Source organism: Hyla sarda, chromosome 7 (genome assembly GCF_029499605.1).
Source record: "Hyla sarda isolate aHylSar1 chromosome 7, aHylSar1.hap1, whole genome shotgun sequence".
NCBI classification, from domain to species: Eukaryota; Metazoa; Chordata; class Amphibia; order Anura; family Hylidae; genus Hyla; species Hyla sarda.
Window position 1 is genome coordinate 232,606,407 of NC_079195.1, and position 18,041 is coordinate 232,624,447.

Sequence of the window (18,041 nt, forward strand, 5' to 3'; positions counted from 1 at the left end):
GCAAAGGTACGTTTGGAGAAGAAGGGGAACAGAATTTAATGAAAAGAACCTCTGTCCAACTGTTAAGCATGGGGTTGGATCAATCATGCTTTGGGGTTGTATTGCAGCCAGTGGCACAGGGAATATCTCACGAGTAGAAGGAAAAATGGATTCAATAAAATTTCTGCAAATTTTGGATGCTAATTTGATGCCATCTGTGAAAAAGCTGAAGTTAAAGAGAGGATGGCTTCTACAAATGGATACTGATTCTAAACACGCCTCGAAATCCACGGGGGATTACATCAAGAGGCGTAAACTGAAGGTTTTGCCATGGCCTTCACAATCTCCTGACCTCAACATAATTGAAAATCTATGGATAGACCTTAAAAGAGCAGTGCGTGACAGAAAGCCCAGAAATCTCAAAGAACTGGAAGACTTTTGTAAGGAAGAATGGGCAAAGATACCTCAAACAAGAATTGAAAGACTCTTTCTTGGCTGGCTACAAAAAGTGTTTACAAGCTGTGATACTTGCCAAAGGGGCAGTACAAGATATTAACTCTACAGGGTGCACAAACTTTTGCAGACGCCATTTTTTTGTTTTCTGTTATTATGAAAGTGTAAATGATGGAAATAAAATGTAACTTTTGGTGACATATTATAAGAATGTCTAATCTGTAATTTGATGCCTTTTGGATAAATAACATTTTTTTACCTGGGGTGCCCAAACTTTTGATCCCCATTGTATACCACCCAGTGCAGAGGAGGGTACATCCCATATATATACCACCCAGTGCAGAGGAGGGTACATCATATACATGTACATGACCCTTTGCTAGTTCGGGCATATCCTTATAGCCCACATATATATGGCCCAGTTTTCTTCTCGCACATCCCTTCAGTACCATGGAGTGCAGAGCTGCTATTCTACATGAATGCGTCTCATTGCTTCATCTCTGCAGAGCGATGCTGGGTACAGCTGTGCCTGGCTCTGCCGCTATGGGAGGGGGATGGGTTTTGTGTTTTTTTCTGTACACTTGGCCTTTGTTGTGTGTCTGGAGATGTTGTGTGCAGGATTGTGCACAGTAGTGAAGAAGCTTATGTCACAGCAGGGGATGACGGCTCTGTGCGTAATCAGAGGTGATCTGTAATATCGTTATAATAGTTATTCAGTAAACAGGATCTTCCCCTGATGTCGGGGGTTGCTTCAGATCTTTCGTCAGTAAAGTTTATCATAGGTATCGATTATGGTAAAATAATCAGAATATCAATCTGCAGTGGGAATGTAATATGTGACTACACATCACTGGGAATTCAAGGGACATTAAAATATCACTTTTATGTTTTAAGGGGTTGTCTAGAGCAAGTGTCAGAGCGAGATCCACACACTCCGCATTGTCCTACAAGAAACCTGCAGCTGACAGGAGGATGCACCGAGAATACCTGGAAGACCCCGGGGATCCGCCAGAGCCTGGAAACTGTAGTCAGGATGTTGCAATCTCACCCAGAAGCCTAAATAGTCACATTTTACATATATCACCGAATGCCCAAATAAGAATAATAATATAGTAACATATATATATATATATATATATATATATATATATATACACACAACACCTCACTGAGAAGTCAAGGGACCTTAAAGCATCACGTTTATTCTTAAAGGGGTGCTCCGGTGGAAAAAATTGTTTTCACATCAACTGGTGCAAGAAAGTTAAACAGATTTGTAAATCACTTCTATTTAAAAATATTAACCATTCCAGTACTTATCAGCTGCTGTATGCTTTACAGGAAGTTGTGTAGTTCTTTCCACTCTGACCACAGTGCTCTCTGCTGACACCTCTGTCCATGTCAGGAACTGTCCAGAGCAGGAGAGGTTTGCCATGGGGATTTGCTCCTACTGTGGACAGTTCCTGACACAGACAGAGGTGTCAGCAGAGAGCACTGTGGTCAGACAGGAAAGAACAACTCAACTTCCTCTATAGCATACAGCAGCTGATAAGTACTGGAAGGATTAAGATTTTTTTGATGGAAGTAATTTACATATTTGTTTAACTTTCCGGCATTAGTTGATTTGAACACATTTATTTTCTACTTGTTTCCACCAGAGTTCCCCTTTTAAAGGGGTTCTCCACTGCCCTGCCTTCCGGAACTCCGCTCGCAGCGTCCGGAAGTTTATTACTCCGAACGCTGTGTGCAGGCTTCCGTGTTCAAGGCTGCCCCCTCGTGACGTCACGCCCACCCCCTCAACGAAAGTCTATGGGAAGGGGGCGTGACAGCGGGGGCGGCCTCGAACACGGAAGCCCGCACACAGCGTTCGGAGTAATAAACTTCCGGACACTGCGAGCGGAGCTCCGGAAGGCAGGGCAGTGGAGAACCCCTTCAAAAGGATTGTCGGGAGAAAAAAAAAATGTGTCCCCTGTCCTGTTCCCAGCGGTCAGACCTTCCCAGTCAGACACTTATCTACTCTCCTGTGGGTGGGGGGATACATTTTTTTTTTTTTCTCTAGCAAGACCTTTAAGAATAAAAGTGAAGTTTTAAGGTCCCTTGAATTCTCAGTAATATATTGTTGGTATAAGGATGTAAAGAGAACACAGAAAAAGCACGGGGAGCGCTTCATGGGGTAATACGTTCAGCCCAATGTAGCAAAATGAATTCACAGCAACAGGGCGCTCACCTGGAATGGTTGTGGGAAAGCCACACCACCACGAAGAGTAAATCAATCCCATTCCGGGGAGACCATACAAAATCAGGATATGCTGCGTAGGAGTCGAGTGCCGGCCTGTGAGAGAAATGCAAGGAATGTTCAAAAAATCTCCAATTGCGCAGAAATCCCATAGATTACAAATCGTAATATATAGTGGATAAAGATTTTTTTTCCAAACAACAAGCACTTTCGGAGCCCGTACAGCTCCTTCGGAGGGTATGTTCACACTGAGGAATTGGAGAGGAAATTATTCGAGTAAGGCTAGGTTCACACTGTGGAATTCATGAGCAGAATTTCTGCCGGAGATCGATCAGGGGGCACTAGGACCGCGCGGACTACATTGCCGTCGCCGTAGATGGCAATGCATTTTTAAGCAGATCTCCCAAAAGATCCACCCAGAAATGCATTGCAGTCTATGGGGGCAGCAATTGAGTCTGCTCGGTCCTAGCGCCGCCGGCTTGATCTCCGGCAGAAATTCAGACCAGAAATTCTGCAGTGTGAACCCAGCCTAATTCTGCTCCCTTATTCTGCTCCAAATCATATTACAATGAAAGTTCCTTTTACTTTAATGGACTTTCTGCTGCCCTGATCACACTCAGGAATTCTGACGCTGAATTCTATTCCGCCTGAAGATAGAACATGTTCATTCGCCCATTGAAGTCATTGGGATTTTTTTTTTTTCCTGACGAAATCCATTTCAAGCTGAATCCAATAAAGTCAAATTAAATAGCCTCCTCCTTCATTCCTCTTCGTTTCCACTCGAATTTTCCTTGATGGATGAAATGACAGAAGGCAACAATTTCCTGACCGAGATTATGCCTCGTGAATTCCTCTTGAATTTCTCAGTGTGAACATACCCTTTTGAACATTTGTTGGTATAAGGAGACCTACTATTCTAATTGATGGAATTCAGTGGTATATGTAATTTGTGACTATCTAGGCTTCTGGGTGTAATTGCAACATCTTGGCTACAGTTTCCAGGCTATGGCGGATCCACGGGGTCTTGCTTGGCTTCCAGTGATTCGGCCTTTAGGTATTCTCGGTGCATTCTTGTAGGACTATGCGGAGCGTATGGATCTCGCTCTGACACTGGCGACTTCCCTGATGTGACATGAGGTGACATTACCCAGCGCTCTGGGGACATCAGCAGCTGTGAGACCCTCCCTGCCTCCTCCTGGTGACAGGATCCTCCTGGCATAAGGCATGAATGACACACACAGGGCACAAACTGTAAGATGCTAGAAAGTCAATACAGCCTCATTGCTCTGCGCCCGCAAATGCAGTGGATGCGCTATTTTTGGGGTCCTCAGGGAAGGATCGATCTTTGCGGGGGGTGGGGGGCATGGTGTGTCTGAATGTAAGGCTGCGTTCACACCACATTTTTGCAATACAGTTCTCGTATCAGGTTTGATAAAATAAACGGATTCCTGAAAACCGGACCAAACTGCATCAAAACGTGCCTATAAATTTTAATCCGTATACGGTTTGAAAAATGTCCGGTTGCATCAGTTAAAAAAAAAAAAGTATAAGTTTTTAACTTTTCACTCCATTATGAATAAAGTTTCACTTGTTTGATTGAAATTCCAAGAAAAAAAAACTGTGCAAAGTAAAAAACCGTATGGTGAAAACCGGATGGAACCATACATACAGTTATGTACGGTTCCCATTGACCCCCATGTTAAAAAAAATAAATAAAAATTAAACGTTTCAATACGTTTTTTTCACCCGGACCCAAAACCGTGGTAGGCTATGGTTTTGGGTGCAGGAAAAAACTGACAAAACCGTACAGGATGCAGAACGGACACAACCTGATGCATCTTTTGGCATATGGTTTTCAATGGAGAGTCAATGCATACGGTTTTCAATATGGTTCCGTACGGTTTTCAAATTGAAAACGTATACAGGAACTGTACTGCAAAAATGTGGTGTGAACCCGGCCTAACACAGATTATAAGCATCATTTCATGCCAACCCCACCAATCACATACAATACAAATATATACGAAATAATATGCATGAAATAGAGAAGGAATCTTTGTGCTCATTTACATCATGATTTTTGCATTCGTCGAGTTCATACAATTTGTATAGACTCCTATATATCCAAACACATTTATTGACTTCTTTTGACAAGACGTATCCAACACATGCGCCCGTTTTGGTCCCTTTATTTCTTCACCCAAGTTTTTGTCTGATGAAAAATCATGGTTGACCACGACTTTTTCAATGTAAATTGTGTTAAACTGTTGAATTGCATCTTTTTTATTTTTATTTATTTTATTTTTTTTACACCTGCATAGTAGCTTAGGAATAGTGTAGAAAGATCCAGAAACATAAGAACAGATACAATTTTTTTTCCATTTATTTCTTTCTACCATATGTCTGACAGGTACGATTTTTAGACACAACCAGTTTTATTTTTTTTGTGTACGATTTGAGGCCATCCGTTTCAACAATGTGTTCCATGAATGCAAAAATCGTGATGTGCATGTGGCCTAAATATCCACCTCCTTCTGTCACTATTTATTTAGTATTTCTTTGTGTCAAATATTTAGTGGGAAACAATATAAGGCTAGGGCTGCACAGTGAATTTGGACACAACACTGGTCACATGTCTGCAGGACACCATAGCAGCTGATGATAGTAAATTGCGACTCGTTGAGTCACTTTAAAGAGCTGGGATGCAACAAAGTGGCATAATGATCTTTGGCTGCACCACCATGTAGCCCTTGCTCTATGGCAGTGTTACCCAACCATGGTGCTTCCAGCTGTTGCAAAGCTACAACTCCCAGCATGCCTGGACAGCCAAGCGTCCTCACTTCTCTTGTCTCCTATTTCCTCATAGATTGTGTACGAAGTTCTGCGCAGCGTAACTTATCTCCGCTGGTTTACTGTAACATCTTGCTGGGCTGAACGCTATGCGGCAGCCTAACAAGGAAGGAGTTAATTAGCATGGCTGAGCAGCGCTAATTAACTCATTGGGAGGGCGTATACATTATACAGCCATCTATATCACTGTATAATGTATACCACTGTTTCCCAACCAGGGTGCCTCCAGCTGTTGCAAAACTACAACTCCCAACATGCTGGGAGTTGTAGTTTTGCAACATCTGGAGGTACCCTGGTTGGGAAACAGTGCTCTATGGGTAACGTTATTGTAGTGCTTAGTTTTGCTTCTCTGTAAGGCTTGGGCTGCAGAGCAACTTATGCTGCAACGCAGGCCTTGCAACTAAATATTGCAGTGTCACGTACCTGTATCACAGCTAATATATTTTATTGTGGTCCTGTGGCGACCTGCAGGATTATTTGACCACAGTCACTTTTATTAGCTGAAATGCAGGCAGTGTGACGCTATGAGCTAAAGCCACTGTGTAACCCTAGGCTAAAGTGGAGCAACCTGTTATATTGTGTTCTGTATTCAGTATGTCACTGTGTTTCTTCTCTTATTCAGGCTCTTCACCAGTTATACTATGATCCCAACATCGACAACAAGAACCTTGCCCAGAAGTGGTTAATGCAGGCCCAGCTATCCCCTCAGGCCTGGCAGTTTAGCTGGCAGCTCCTAAACGGTGGCAAAGTACCTGAGATCCAATACTTCGGAGCCAGCGCGCTGCACATCAAGATATCTCGATACTGGGGGGATATACCTTCAGACCAGTACCAGACCCTCAAGTCACAGCTTTTTTCACAGATCTCTGCCTTTGCTAGTGGCTCCAAGATTGTCCTCACCCGCCTCTGCGTGGCGCTGGCGTCATTGGCGTTAAACATGATGCCTGACACGTGGCCGCACGCTGTGCCGGACATGGTGCAGGTGTTCCAGACAGAGGATGGACAGACAGATGGCAGAGCTCGTTGCTTGGCGCTTTTGGAGTTGTTGACTGTTTTGCCCGAGGAGTTCCAGACTAGCCGTCTCCCACCTTATCGTAAAGGACAGGTACGCAGCTGTCTCTCTCAGGAGTGTGCCTGCGTCTTCCCCTTGCTGCGACAGCTCTTACAGCAGAGCGACTCCCCAGGATTTGTCAAGCAGAAGGTGCTGAAGTGTTTCTCCAGTTGGGCACAATTAGGCATCCCCCTAACTGAATGTGAGGAACTGACCATGGCGGCGTTCTCCGCCCTACGGGACCCTGAACTGTTTGACTCTGCGGTTGAGGCTTTAGTGAATACCATCTCTCAGCCCGATGCACAAAGGTCAGATACTTCATTACTCTGGTGTTATGGGCCCCTGTGGCATTGTTATGTACTCACTATGTCTTTAATACACTAGTATCTTGTAGATTAAAGGGGTAGTTTAAAAATGTATCCCTTATCCACAGAATGGACCCCAATGATCTCCAAAATATGGCCTAAATCTCCCCACTGCATAGAGCAGCACGTCAGGCCCTGCTTCATGCATGCTCTATAGGAACAGCGGAGATACCTATGTAGAGGGCTCGTGTATCTCCAGCGCTCCCATAGATGAAAATGGATGAAAAAGAAGGTGCGCACCTAGTGTAGATCATCAAGAGTAAATGGTGGATGAGGAAAGGTGAGATGTATGGCACCTTATCTGGACATGTTATGCTGAAAGCATAACATCTCATAGCGCGTTGTTTGCAGTGAGCTGCCACCTGGTCCCTCCGGTATTTCAACAGGACACGGGTAATTGTAGAGCAAAGCACAATGCCTCCAAGGCATAAAGAGCGGACTTCTCATGGGGCGCTAAGCAAACCAGGTCAGACTGTCTGCTCTCAGTTCGGAGACGGACCAAGTCAGTTCCTGTAGAAGAGGAGGCTGGAGAGGGACCAAGTCAGTTCCTGTAGAAGAGGAGGCTGGAGAGGGACCAAGTCAGTTCCTGTAGAAGAGGAGGCCGGAGACGGACCAAGTCAGTTCCTGTAGAAGAGGAGGCTGGAGAGGGACCAAGTCAGTTCCTGTAGAAGAGGAGGCTGGAGACGGACCAAGTCAGTTCCTGTAGAAGAGGAGGCTGGAGAGGGACCAAGTCAGTTCCTGTAGAAGAGGAGGCTGGAGACGGACCAAGTCAGTTCCTGTAGAAGAGGAGGCTGGAGAGGGACCAAGTCAGTTCCTGTAGAAGAGGAGGCCGGAGAGGGACCAAGTCAGTTCCTGTAGAAGAGGAGGCTGGAGACGGACCAAGTCAGTTCCTGTAGAAGAGGAGGCTGGAGAGGGACCAAGTCAGTTCCTGTAGAAGAGGAGGCCGGAGAGGGACCAAGTCAGTTCCTGTAGAAGAGGAGGCCGGAGAGGGACCAAGTTAGTTCCTGTAGAAGAGGAGGCCGGAGAGGGACCAAGTCAGTTCCTGTAGAAGAGGAGGCTGGAGACGGACCAAGTCAGTTCCTGTAGAAGAGGAGGCCGGAGAGGGACCAAGTCAGTTCCTGTAGAAGAGGAGGCTGGAGACGGACCAAGTCAGTTCCTGTAGAAGAGGAGGCCGGAGACGGACCAAGTCAGTTCCTGTAGAAGAGGAGGCCGGAGAGGGACCAAGTCAGTTCCTGTAGAAGTCTCGGCCGGAGACGGACCAAGTCAGTTCCTGTAGAAGAGGAGGCCGGAGAGGGACCAAGTCAGTTCCTGTAGAAGAGGAGGCCGGAGAGGGACCAAGTCAGTTCCTGTAGAAGTCTCGGCCGGAGACGGCCGAGGCTGAGAGCGAAAAGTCTGACCAGGTTTGCTTAGCGCCCCATGAGACGTCCGCTTTTTATGTCTTGGAGGCATTGTGCTTTGCCCAGCGCTCCCATAGAGAACAGATGAACAGACAGGTGAGTATGCTCTCATCAGTCAGATGTCCTTTTTCTTGGATAGTGAGAGGTCCCAGCAGTCGGACTCTGTAATCAGACACTTAGGCTGGAATATTCTGCTGCAGCAGCGTCTCATTGATTTCAATGGGATTCTGCTGCACTGTACACATGGCGGAATATCATCTGCTGCAGAAATCCTGATTCTAGCATCCGCACGAACATTGAACTCATTTAATGTTTTTGTGGATTCTGGCAGCGCATTTCAGAGTGCCATCAAATCAAGCAAATATGTCCTCCCTTGTTTTCCCCGCTGACAAATTCTGCACATTTGTGACCGTGTGAACATAACCGTATTCTCTATCTTGTGAATAGAGGATAAGTGTTCATGGTTGCAAAACCCCTTAAGGACCAGTTGTTTGGTTCACACATTTAAAGGGAACCTGTCACACATTTAAAGGGAACCTGTGACAGCACAATGTAAATGATTAGACCGCAGAACCTATACATTGCTCATCTGGGCAGCCGGTTCTGATAGGCCATAACAAGGATGGACTAGTAGCTGTTTATTAGATATGGTTTATATGTTCCATGTTGTTGTATTTTCAATATTATATTAACTATATCATTGCATCTAGTACTAGCCTATATATATTAGATACAGTGTATATAGAAAACAGTAGGGGATGTCTGGCCATACTGAGCCTCTCCCTTTAAGGCAGTGCTTCCCAACCAGCGTGCCTCCAGCTGTTGCAAAACTACAACTCCCACCACACTCTTCTGTACGCATGTATAAGAATGAATAGTATTTCCCCCCAAGAAGAATATTAGCAGGGATGTGGAATTTGTATCGCCCGACGCCCCGGACTAGCAGTTTTGGGCGCCGGGCAGGTGAATTTGTCCGGCCCTTAGCCCGGCTTCGGGCAAGCAGGGCCGGACCTGACAAGTGCGGCGGATCTGCAGTCTGTATGGAGCGGGCAGGAGTCGGGAGCCCGCTCCATACAGACTGCAGATCCGAAGCAGAGTAGGGGAGATAGAAGCTGTGTATGTCTCTCTCCCCTGCTCTGCAGACGTGCGGGGGGAGATGAGGGGGCGTGGTTTCTTGCTCCCCGTGCAGATCTGCGTCCTCTGCCTTCACTCCCCCCGGCTGTAGCTTCGGAGAGCTGAGGGGAGGAGGCGCGTCTGCACGGGGAGACTGTATGCGGCGCTCTGCAGTATGTATGGAGCGGGCTCGGGATTCCTGCCCGCTCCATACTCTGCGGCCCCCGGCTGTTCTCAGTAGCCGGGGGCCGCCGCTAATAGCCAGCATGCAGCGATCGCCGCGGCTGGCTATTAACCCTTTAGATCGCCGCTGTCAAAGCTGACAGCGGCGTCTAAAGCCTGGGTTCTCAACCTGGGGTACGCGAAAACGCTGACAAATACCGGCCATGCATTGGCCAGTATTTGTCAGCGCATCGCCGCGGCAGCTCACTGTACAGTAGCGCGGCCAGAGATGCGGCTGGGGCTACTGTAAGTGAGCTGCGTGGTTGCCAGGGAGACGTGTGGCCTCCCCTGACGTTGCGCGGAGTTGCCGCACAGCGAAGAGGGACGTCACACGTCAGTGCGGCCCTGTGGAACATCCCGTGAAGCAGCAGGCAACGGGACCACAGGACGCCAGGTAAACAGCTGTATGGTACAGGGGGGGGGGGGCTGTATGGGACGGAGCACAAGGCATTAAGATGGAGGGGGAGTAATAAAGCACAAGGCATTGAAATTTTATGTCTTGTGCTTTATTACTCCCCTCTCCCCTTCCATCTTAATCCCCTTGCACCATTCCCCCCTTCCTCTGATCCCCCTTTTGCCATATGCGATAATAATGGCACAAGGGGATTAATATGGAGGGGGGAAAATGACAAAAGGGGATCAGAGGGAGGGGGGAATAATGACACAAGGGGATTAATATGGAGGAGGGGGGGTTGATTATCCCCCCCCCCCCCCTCCATCTTAATCCCCTTGTGCTGCTATTATTATCCGATATGGCAAAAGGGGATCAGAGGGAGGGGGGAATTATCAACCCCCCCTCCATATTAATCCCCCTGTATCATTATTCCCCCTCCTCCATCTTAATCACCTTGTTCCATATTGGATAATAATGGCACAAGGGGATAAAGATGGAGGGGGAATAATGGTAAAAGGGAATCAGAGGGAGGTGGGAATTGTGGGACAGGGGGAGTAAGACGGAGGGGGAATAATAGCACAAGGGGATTAAGATGGAGATGGGATGCATTAGTATAAAGGTAAGAACACGCCTTTTGTCTGCGGGTACCCCTCGCTCGCAAGTTCCGCGTGAGGGGGTACCCGTGGACATACTTTCAGGCCTTGGGGGGTACGGTCACTGAAAAGGTTGAGAACCACTGGTCTAAAGGGACATGTGAATGCTCCCTGGTGGGCTAGGGGTGTGGATCACCCCTCCCCCCCGCAGCGCGATCGCAGGGGGGCGATCCACTATGGAGGTAGCCGGAGAACTTACCTCTGCTTCCTCCTGTCCCGGCTCTGTCATTGATAGATCCTGGCTGGACCAGGCTCTATCAATGGATCACAGATCACACAGATTAATAGAGTTCAATAGAATCTATTCATCTGTCTGAGGAATCTAATGATTCCTACTATAAGTCTAATAAAGTGTAAAAGAAAAAAAAAAAGTTTTAATAAAAGTTTGAAAGACACCCAGTGGTCTTCAAACTGTGCCCCTCCAGATGTTACAAAACTACAATTCGCATGCTGGGAGTTGTAGTTTTGCAACATCTGGAGGGCCACAGTTTGAAGATCGCTGCATTAACCCCTTCCATGTTAAAAGTTCAAATCACCCCCTTTTCCTATATAAAAACATGCAAACATAATAAAAATAAACATATTTGGTATCGCTTTGTGCGTAATTGTGCAACCTATTAAAATATAACATTATGTATCTCGTACGGTAAATGTAATAAAAATACCAAACCACAGATTTGCAATTTTTATAATATCCCAGAAAAAAAAAGTTAAAAAGCGATTAAAAAGTCAGATCAATACCGAAATGGTACCGATACAAAAAAATGATTATGGAGCAAAAAATGAGCCCTCATACAGCCTGGTATGCGGAAAAAAAAATAAAGCTACAGGGGTTAAAAAATGGCAATTAAAAAAATTAGAAAAAGTTCAGAATTAGTAAAACATGACGTAAACGATACAAATCTGGTATCGCTGTAATCAGGCGCCTAAAGTATAAGACTAACATGTTACCTCAACCACAAGGTAAATGGCGCAGAAAAGAAAAACACCAAATCTGCAAAATTATCTTTTACTATTTCAATTTCACTTCCCTAAATATATATATATTTTGGTTCAGAGAATACGTTATTGAAAAATTAAAAGGTGTCATTATAGTAGGTAGTTATCATTATAGTAGGTAGTTATGGCTATTATAGGGCGAGGAGGAAAAAATCAGAGCGTAAAAGCGAAAATTGGCCCGGACAAGTAGATCGTCATGAGGGACAAGTAGATTTTGCTCCATTTTAGTCCCGTGGACAAGTAGTTTTTTATAAAATTTCCACACCCCTGATTAGTGACGTATTGTGTGAATAGAATAGTGAACCAATTTGGTGTTTGGTACATACGATTGTGGTATACCTCAGATGTGAATGTACCATGAATCCTATGTATAAGAAGACCTGAGATGACTATTGTAATCTCTCTTAGGCTATGTCCACATCTGTACTACACACCTGCATATACCACAAACATATGTACAGGATCAAGACCAATTTGTGTTGCATACATTTTTATTAAATGCTTTGTTTCTGCTCTACGTTTTTATATGATTGTATATATTTGCGTATGTTTTGAAATGATACCTTTTAAACATATACCTGCATAGACTTTTCTGTACCACAAAATAATCAAAGCCAGTCGTGCAGGGGGCAAAGCGTATCTCCTGGTGTACTGCTGTGGTGTAGTCGTGAAGGAGTCCTAATATATATATATATATATATATATATATATATATATATATAAATAATGTGTGTGTAATATGTTTAACACAGTGTTTCCCAATCAGGGTGCCTCCAGCTGCTACAAAACTACAACTCCTAGCATGCCTGGACAGCCAAAGACTGTCCAGGCATGCTGGGAGTTGTAGTTTTGCAACAGCTGGAGGAGCCCTGGATGGGAAACACTATAGTAGGATATGACAATGAGTTTTGTAAACTGCCTGTATAAGACGTTGTCTATATATCTATAATGGGAGTTGTCATTTTTCAACAGCTGGAGGCACCTGGGCCGGGAAACACTGGTATAGACCTTAGGTGTACACTCTGAGGCCCTGGGACAGTTGTAGTTTTGCAGCAGCTGGAGGCGCACTGTTTTAACATATAAGATAAAAACGTATGTAAGGTTGTACTTAATCGGTCTTGTTTTGGCACATACGTTTGGGATACATGGCAGTGGTGTATGATACAGATGTGAACATAGCCTAAGACTCTCTCTATTTAGTGTCACATGAATCCTGAGTATTATTAGACTTGAGATGCGTTCCTGCTCAGTTCTGTTTTGTATTACACTCCAGCTTCCATGTTATAGCATGCGGCAGGCGCAGACACCCCTCCCCCATCTGCGTACGGCGGGCGTCTCTTTGAAAGGTGTGTGATATGGGGGGGAAGGTGCAGTTCCCGCTTGTGATCCTAGCAGACAGCATCTTGCATCCCTGGGAATTGGTACCCATCGTGACCACAAACGGGGCACACCGATTGGCTGCTCGACCTTCCAGTTGCTTAGCAACCACTTATCCTCTCCTCTTCCCTTCCTGCGAGCTCGCGCCCTGTTCACACCAGCAATAATAGAAGGAACTTAATTGCAGAGCTGAGCTGCTGTATCCCCCCCCCACGTCTGGGGACTGCAGCTTCACTAACCCTTTCATCGCCAGGCCAAGGCTACAAAACAGCTGAAGGTTTAGTTGGAGAAGATGTGTCATAGCCAAACAGCAGCAGAGACACTGTAACGCTCCCTCAGCTATGGACAGAGCATACGAAGACGTCTAGGGAAAGGTCACAGGAAGGACAATAGCTGCATAGAGCTTAGTGCCAGCCTGTCCTGCACATATACCTGGAGAGATGACGTAGAGCGAGATTTTTTTTATTATCTAAAAGCTGAGGAACGTGCTCTCGAATCACCCAATGTGAAAGAAAAAGTGCAAACGTGTTACACTAAAAAAAAAATGTGCACAGAGGATGCGGTCTATCGCAAGCCCTTCCCGATAGGAGAGAGGCCCCCCCCAACAAACCTTACCCTTCGCCTCCGGACCAGAAGACACCTGCGAGGTTCCAGGTTCGTTGTCCCTTTTCGCCGAAGCTACAAAGGGACCACAAATGCTCCCGGCATCCCCCTTGGCGTTAGCCAAGGTATCTGCCTGCAGAGCCGATAACACCATGCAGGAGTACCTGGGTATTTGCAGGGAGGTGCGGAACCTAATGGCCCCACACACCTCCCCTAGACCGCCAGGAGGGACACCCAGAAGGGCTACCGCATCCTGACAAATCCTGTGGACACACAACACGCAAAAAGTGACACAGTGATAAAAATAAATAAGTAAATGTTTGCAGATATACTGCCCGGACATCCGGCCGGATCTATAAAAATTTCTCTGATCCTAGCCAGAAGGCCGGGAATCAAGAGGTGAGTGCCACAAGGTGAAGAGTTCATTGTGCCCGTGCTTCCACTCAGTGAGCCAATACTCCCACTTAAGTACCTCAGCTTGAGATGACGTAGAGCGAGATGACGTAGAGCGAGATGACGTAGAGCGAGATGACGTAGAGCGAGATGACGTAGAGCGAGATGACGTAGAGCGAGATGACGTAGAGCCAGAGGACGTAGAGCCAGAGGACGTAGAGCCAGAGGACGTAGAGCTGCCTGACAAAAGGGCTGAATTCACATCACACTTTTTGTATTCGATATGACTTTATCGTGTGAAATCGTATATATATAGATGTATCCATTGACTTCTATTTAAGTACCCAACACACAAGTTTTAGTTAGTGTTTCCCAACCAGTGTGCCTCCAGCCATTGCCAAACTACAACTCCCAGCATGCCCGAAGCATGCCAAAAGGCTTTCTGGAAATGCAGGGGTGTATAATTTGGCAATAGTTTGTATGTTTTCGACAAATTTTTTGTCAACGTGAATATGGTGGTTGACCGCGCTTTTTATCAATTCAATAACTGGTTTAAATCCTATTAGTTTTTTTTCTACGTTACTGTCTGTGTAAATTGTATAGAATCGTTTCACTGCACGCTTCCATCCATTTAACCGTACATTATTTAATAATTTTTTTATTTACATATATGAGTGTCTGGGCTCTGCTCTAAAAGATCGAGAAACATGAATACAAACAACAGATATTCATACTAAGTTGTGCCGTAAAATGTCCAGATATAGGGCCATAGACTACATAGCGGGACAATTTATAGCCCAACTCTTTTTTATCCCCTGTGTATCTGTGATGTGTAACCTGCGTGTTTTCTGCTTATAAGCTTAGAAAGCTTCTCTATAAAATACATTAAAAAGATATTACAAGATTTTGCATCATCCTATGATTTATCATCCGCATCACTGAACCAAAATGGCTGCTCCAAACTACAGCTGGTGAAGGTCTACGAGCACGTTTTTACTTTATCCTATAATAGATGGCTGACCTGACCAACCTTTTAGTAGTGCAATGTTTCCCAACCAGTGTGCCTGCTGCTGTTGCAAAAATAAAACTCCAAGCATGACCAAACAGTTAAAAGCCTTGCTTGCAGTTGTAGTTTTGCAACAGCTGGAGGCACACTGGTTTGGAAACCCTGCTCCAATGTGTCTATGGACCCCTAGACTAGGCAGCCTAAAAATGCGTTGGATTTATGATGGTGGCTTTGGCTGGACACTCCTATGTAGACGTAGACCAACTATTCACTGGATTCACAATAGGAATTGGATTCCATAGGAAGAGTGAACATAATTAATCTCATAGTTGAATCTCTTGGAGAATTTCCGGGACTGCGCTATAGTCAGGGGGGGGTAAAAAAAAGTTTATTCAGTTCATCCAAGACACTTGAAGGAAGCGCGCAGACGGGTGTAGCCCAGCACCTACGCGCAATGGAAATGCATAAAAGGGATTTTTGCATTTCCATAGTCAATGGTGCTTAAAGGGGTATTCTGGCTTTATACATTTTATAAGATGTATGATTGCAGGGGTCCCGCCACTGGGGACCCCCGCGATCTCTGTGCAGCCCCCGGCATTTTGTGCTGGACGCTGCCTCCGAGACGGGGATGTGACGTCACGACAACGCCCCCTCCATTCATGTCTATGGGAGGGGGCGTGACGGCCGTCACGCCCCCTCCCATAGACATGAATGGAGGGGGCGTGGTGTAGCGTGACGTCATGCCCCCATCTCGGAGGTAGTGCGCCAGCACAGAATGCCAGGGGCTGCACAGAGATCGCGGGGGTCTCCAGCAGCGGGACCCCTGCAATCATACATCTTATCCCCTATCCTTTGGATATCGGATACGATGCATAAAGCCGGAATACCCCTTTAACATTTAGTGCCGATTTTGGAGCATTTAGAATGGGGCAAATTCCATAGCCTTAAATGTCTATTATATTAATAACCCCTTTATGTGGTGATTGTACTTATTATGGATATTCTGTATATATATGTTGGGAGTATACACAGGCTTCACCAGTGTTCTATTATTTCATGCTCCGTATATATGATCGTGATATCCTATATTTATGTGTGAAATGTTGTTTCTGTGATTTTTCTCAGGTACGTGAACACCCTCCTCAAACTAATCCCTCAGGCACTCAGCTTACAGGACCAGCTCCATCAAGCAGTTCAGAACGGGGATATTGAGACTTCTCATGGGATCTGCCGGATTGTGGTGGCTTTAGGAGAAAATCATTCCCGGTATGTGGTTTATCATTCCCAGTGATGGTTCTTGTGAATCCGGTTATTTTGTTGGTGGAAGGTTAATTAATACAGTGTGTCACTTGCTCTATGATTATGGGAGATTTATCACCAACAACACTTACAAGGGAATCAATGTCTTCTTGGTGGGTCTGACCATTGGGATTCCCCCACTGATGCTAGGAATTGGGGGTCCCATGTCTGTTATTTGAATGGAGCAGCAGATGGACATGCACTGCTGCTCTATTCACCTCTATGGGCACAATAAAGATGGCCTAGTACAGTGCATCGTTTTCTTTGTCAGGCTTATAGAACTGAATGTTGTTGGGGGGGGGGGGGGGGATTTCTTTAAATTATTAAATGCAGCTATACCAACAAATTATACTTATTTTTTTAAAGCCTTCATAACGTATCCACGTCATAGGAGATAAGTGATCATGTGGGGTGTGACCTCTGGCATGTGCTCCATGCATTGTCTATGGGAGTGTCGGAGTACAGCGCTTGGGTATCTCTGACGTTTCCATGGACAATACTTAAAGTGTGTGCCAACCCACTGCTCCATGCAGCGAAGAACTGAAACCCCATTCTTCATACATTTTTAGAGACTTGAGTTCCCTTAAAGGGGTACTTCAGGAAAGTATATATGTATACAAAAGACTCCATAGCCATCACACTACATGGATATGTTCCCTGTAAACCATTCTGCCTGAAATGCATGGCTCCTATGGCCACTGTTGTCTTCTCTGGATGCTTGATATTATTTGCAATTCTTTTCTCCCCTTGCCTACATCTCCCAGCAATCAATGCAGCTCTGCTCTGCCAGCCAGCTCACTCTCTTAAAGCAGCCCCCACCCTCCTACTCTAAGCAGCAGAGAGAGGTTCAGTGTATGATTGGCTGAGGTTGCACACACCTCCCAGTTCTCAGCACTAAAAAAGAGCATGACTCATCCGTGAAGGTCAGACACCACATGGTCTGTGTCTCTTAGGAGGGTGGGGGCTGCTTTCAGAGAGGGATTTGGACAAAGGGTGTGGATGGCTGGATGATGTCATTCCCTCACTTCATGAATAAAAGTGACAACCAAATTTTGAAAACTGCTCCATATAGTTAATGAATGATATTTAAACAATTAAATAGGTTAATGAGAGGGAAAGGATGGGTTATGGTTTTGCTTCTTCAAAACCAAGAGCAGAAGTAGCAGCAGCAAGAAACATTGTAGACATTTATCTGAGAAAAAACACCAGCAGTGATAACTTTTTATTTTGGACTTCCTAAAGGTTTACTACATTGTGACTGTCTGATAATCCAGAATATCCAATAGTTTGTCTTACATGTGGTTGGAATCCTGAATACCCATTGATGGATGCTCGCCGTGCACTTGGCACTTTTGTTCCTTCAGTGGCCGTCCTTGTATTTGACTACTGCAGGACCCATCATTGCTCCTGGGAGTGGCATGTCAAGTGTCAATCATTGTGTCATCTCTTACAGGGCTCTCCTGGATCAAGTTGATCACTGGCAAAGCTTCCTGGCCCTAGTGAATATGATCATGTTTTGCACTGGAATTCCCGGGCACTATCCAGTCAATGAAACCACCAGTTCTCTCACACTGACGTTTTGGTACACGCTGCAGGTAGGTGTTCTCTTTACTGATGCGGTTTCATGGCGTAACTCTCTGGCAGATTTACTTAG

General features: G+C 45.5%; 1 protein-coding gene across 7 annotated transcripts in view; it reads left to right on the top strand.

Moving 5' to 3' along the window:
- The window catches only part of IPO13 (importin 13), an 84,664-nt gene that overhangs the window by 13,496 nt on the left and 53,127 nt on the right, over positions 1-18,041 (top strand). For all 7 annotated transcript variants that reach the window (XR_008846713.1, XM_056533072.1, XM_056533067.1 and 4 more), the window contains 3 exons: positions 6,138-6,874; positions 16,214-16,354; positions 17,841-17,982. Coding sequence is in view for 6 of the 7 variants with exons in the window: in XM_056533067.1 (XP_056389042.1) it covers positions 6,138-6,874; positions 16,214-16,354; positions 17,841-17,982 (1,020 nt within the window). In the remaining variant the exon portion in view is untranslated. The remainder of the gene's footprint in view (positions 1-6,137; positions 6,875-16,213; positions 16,355-17,840; positions 17,983-18,041) is intronic.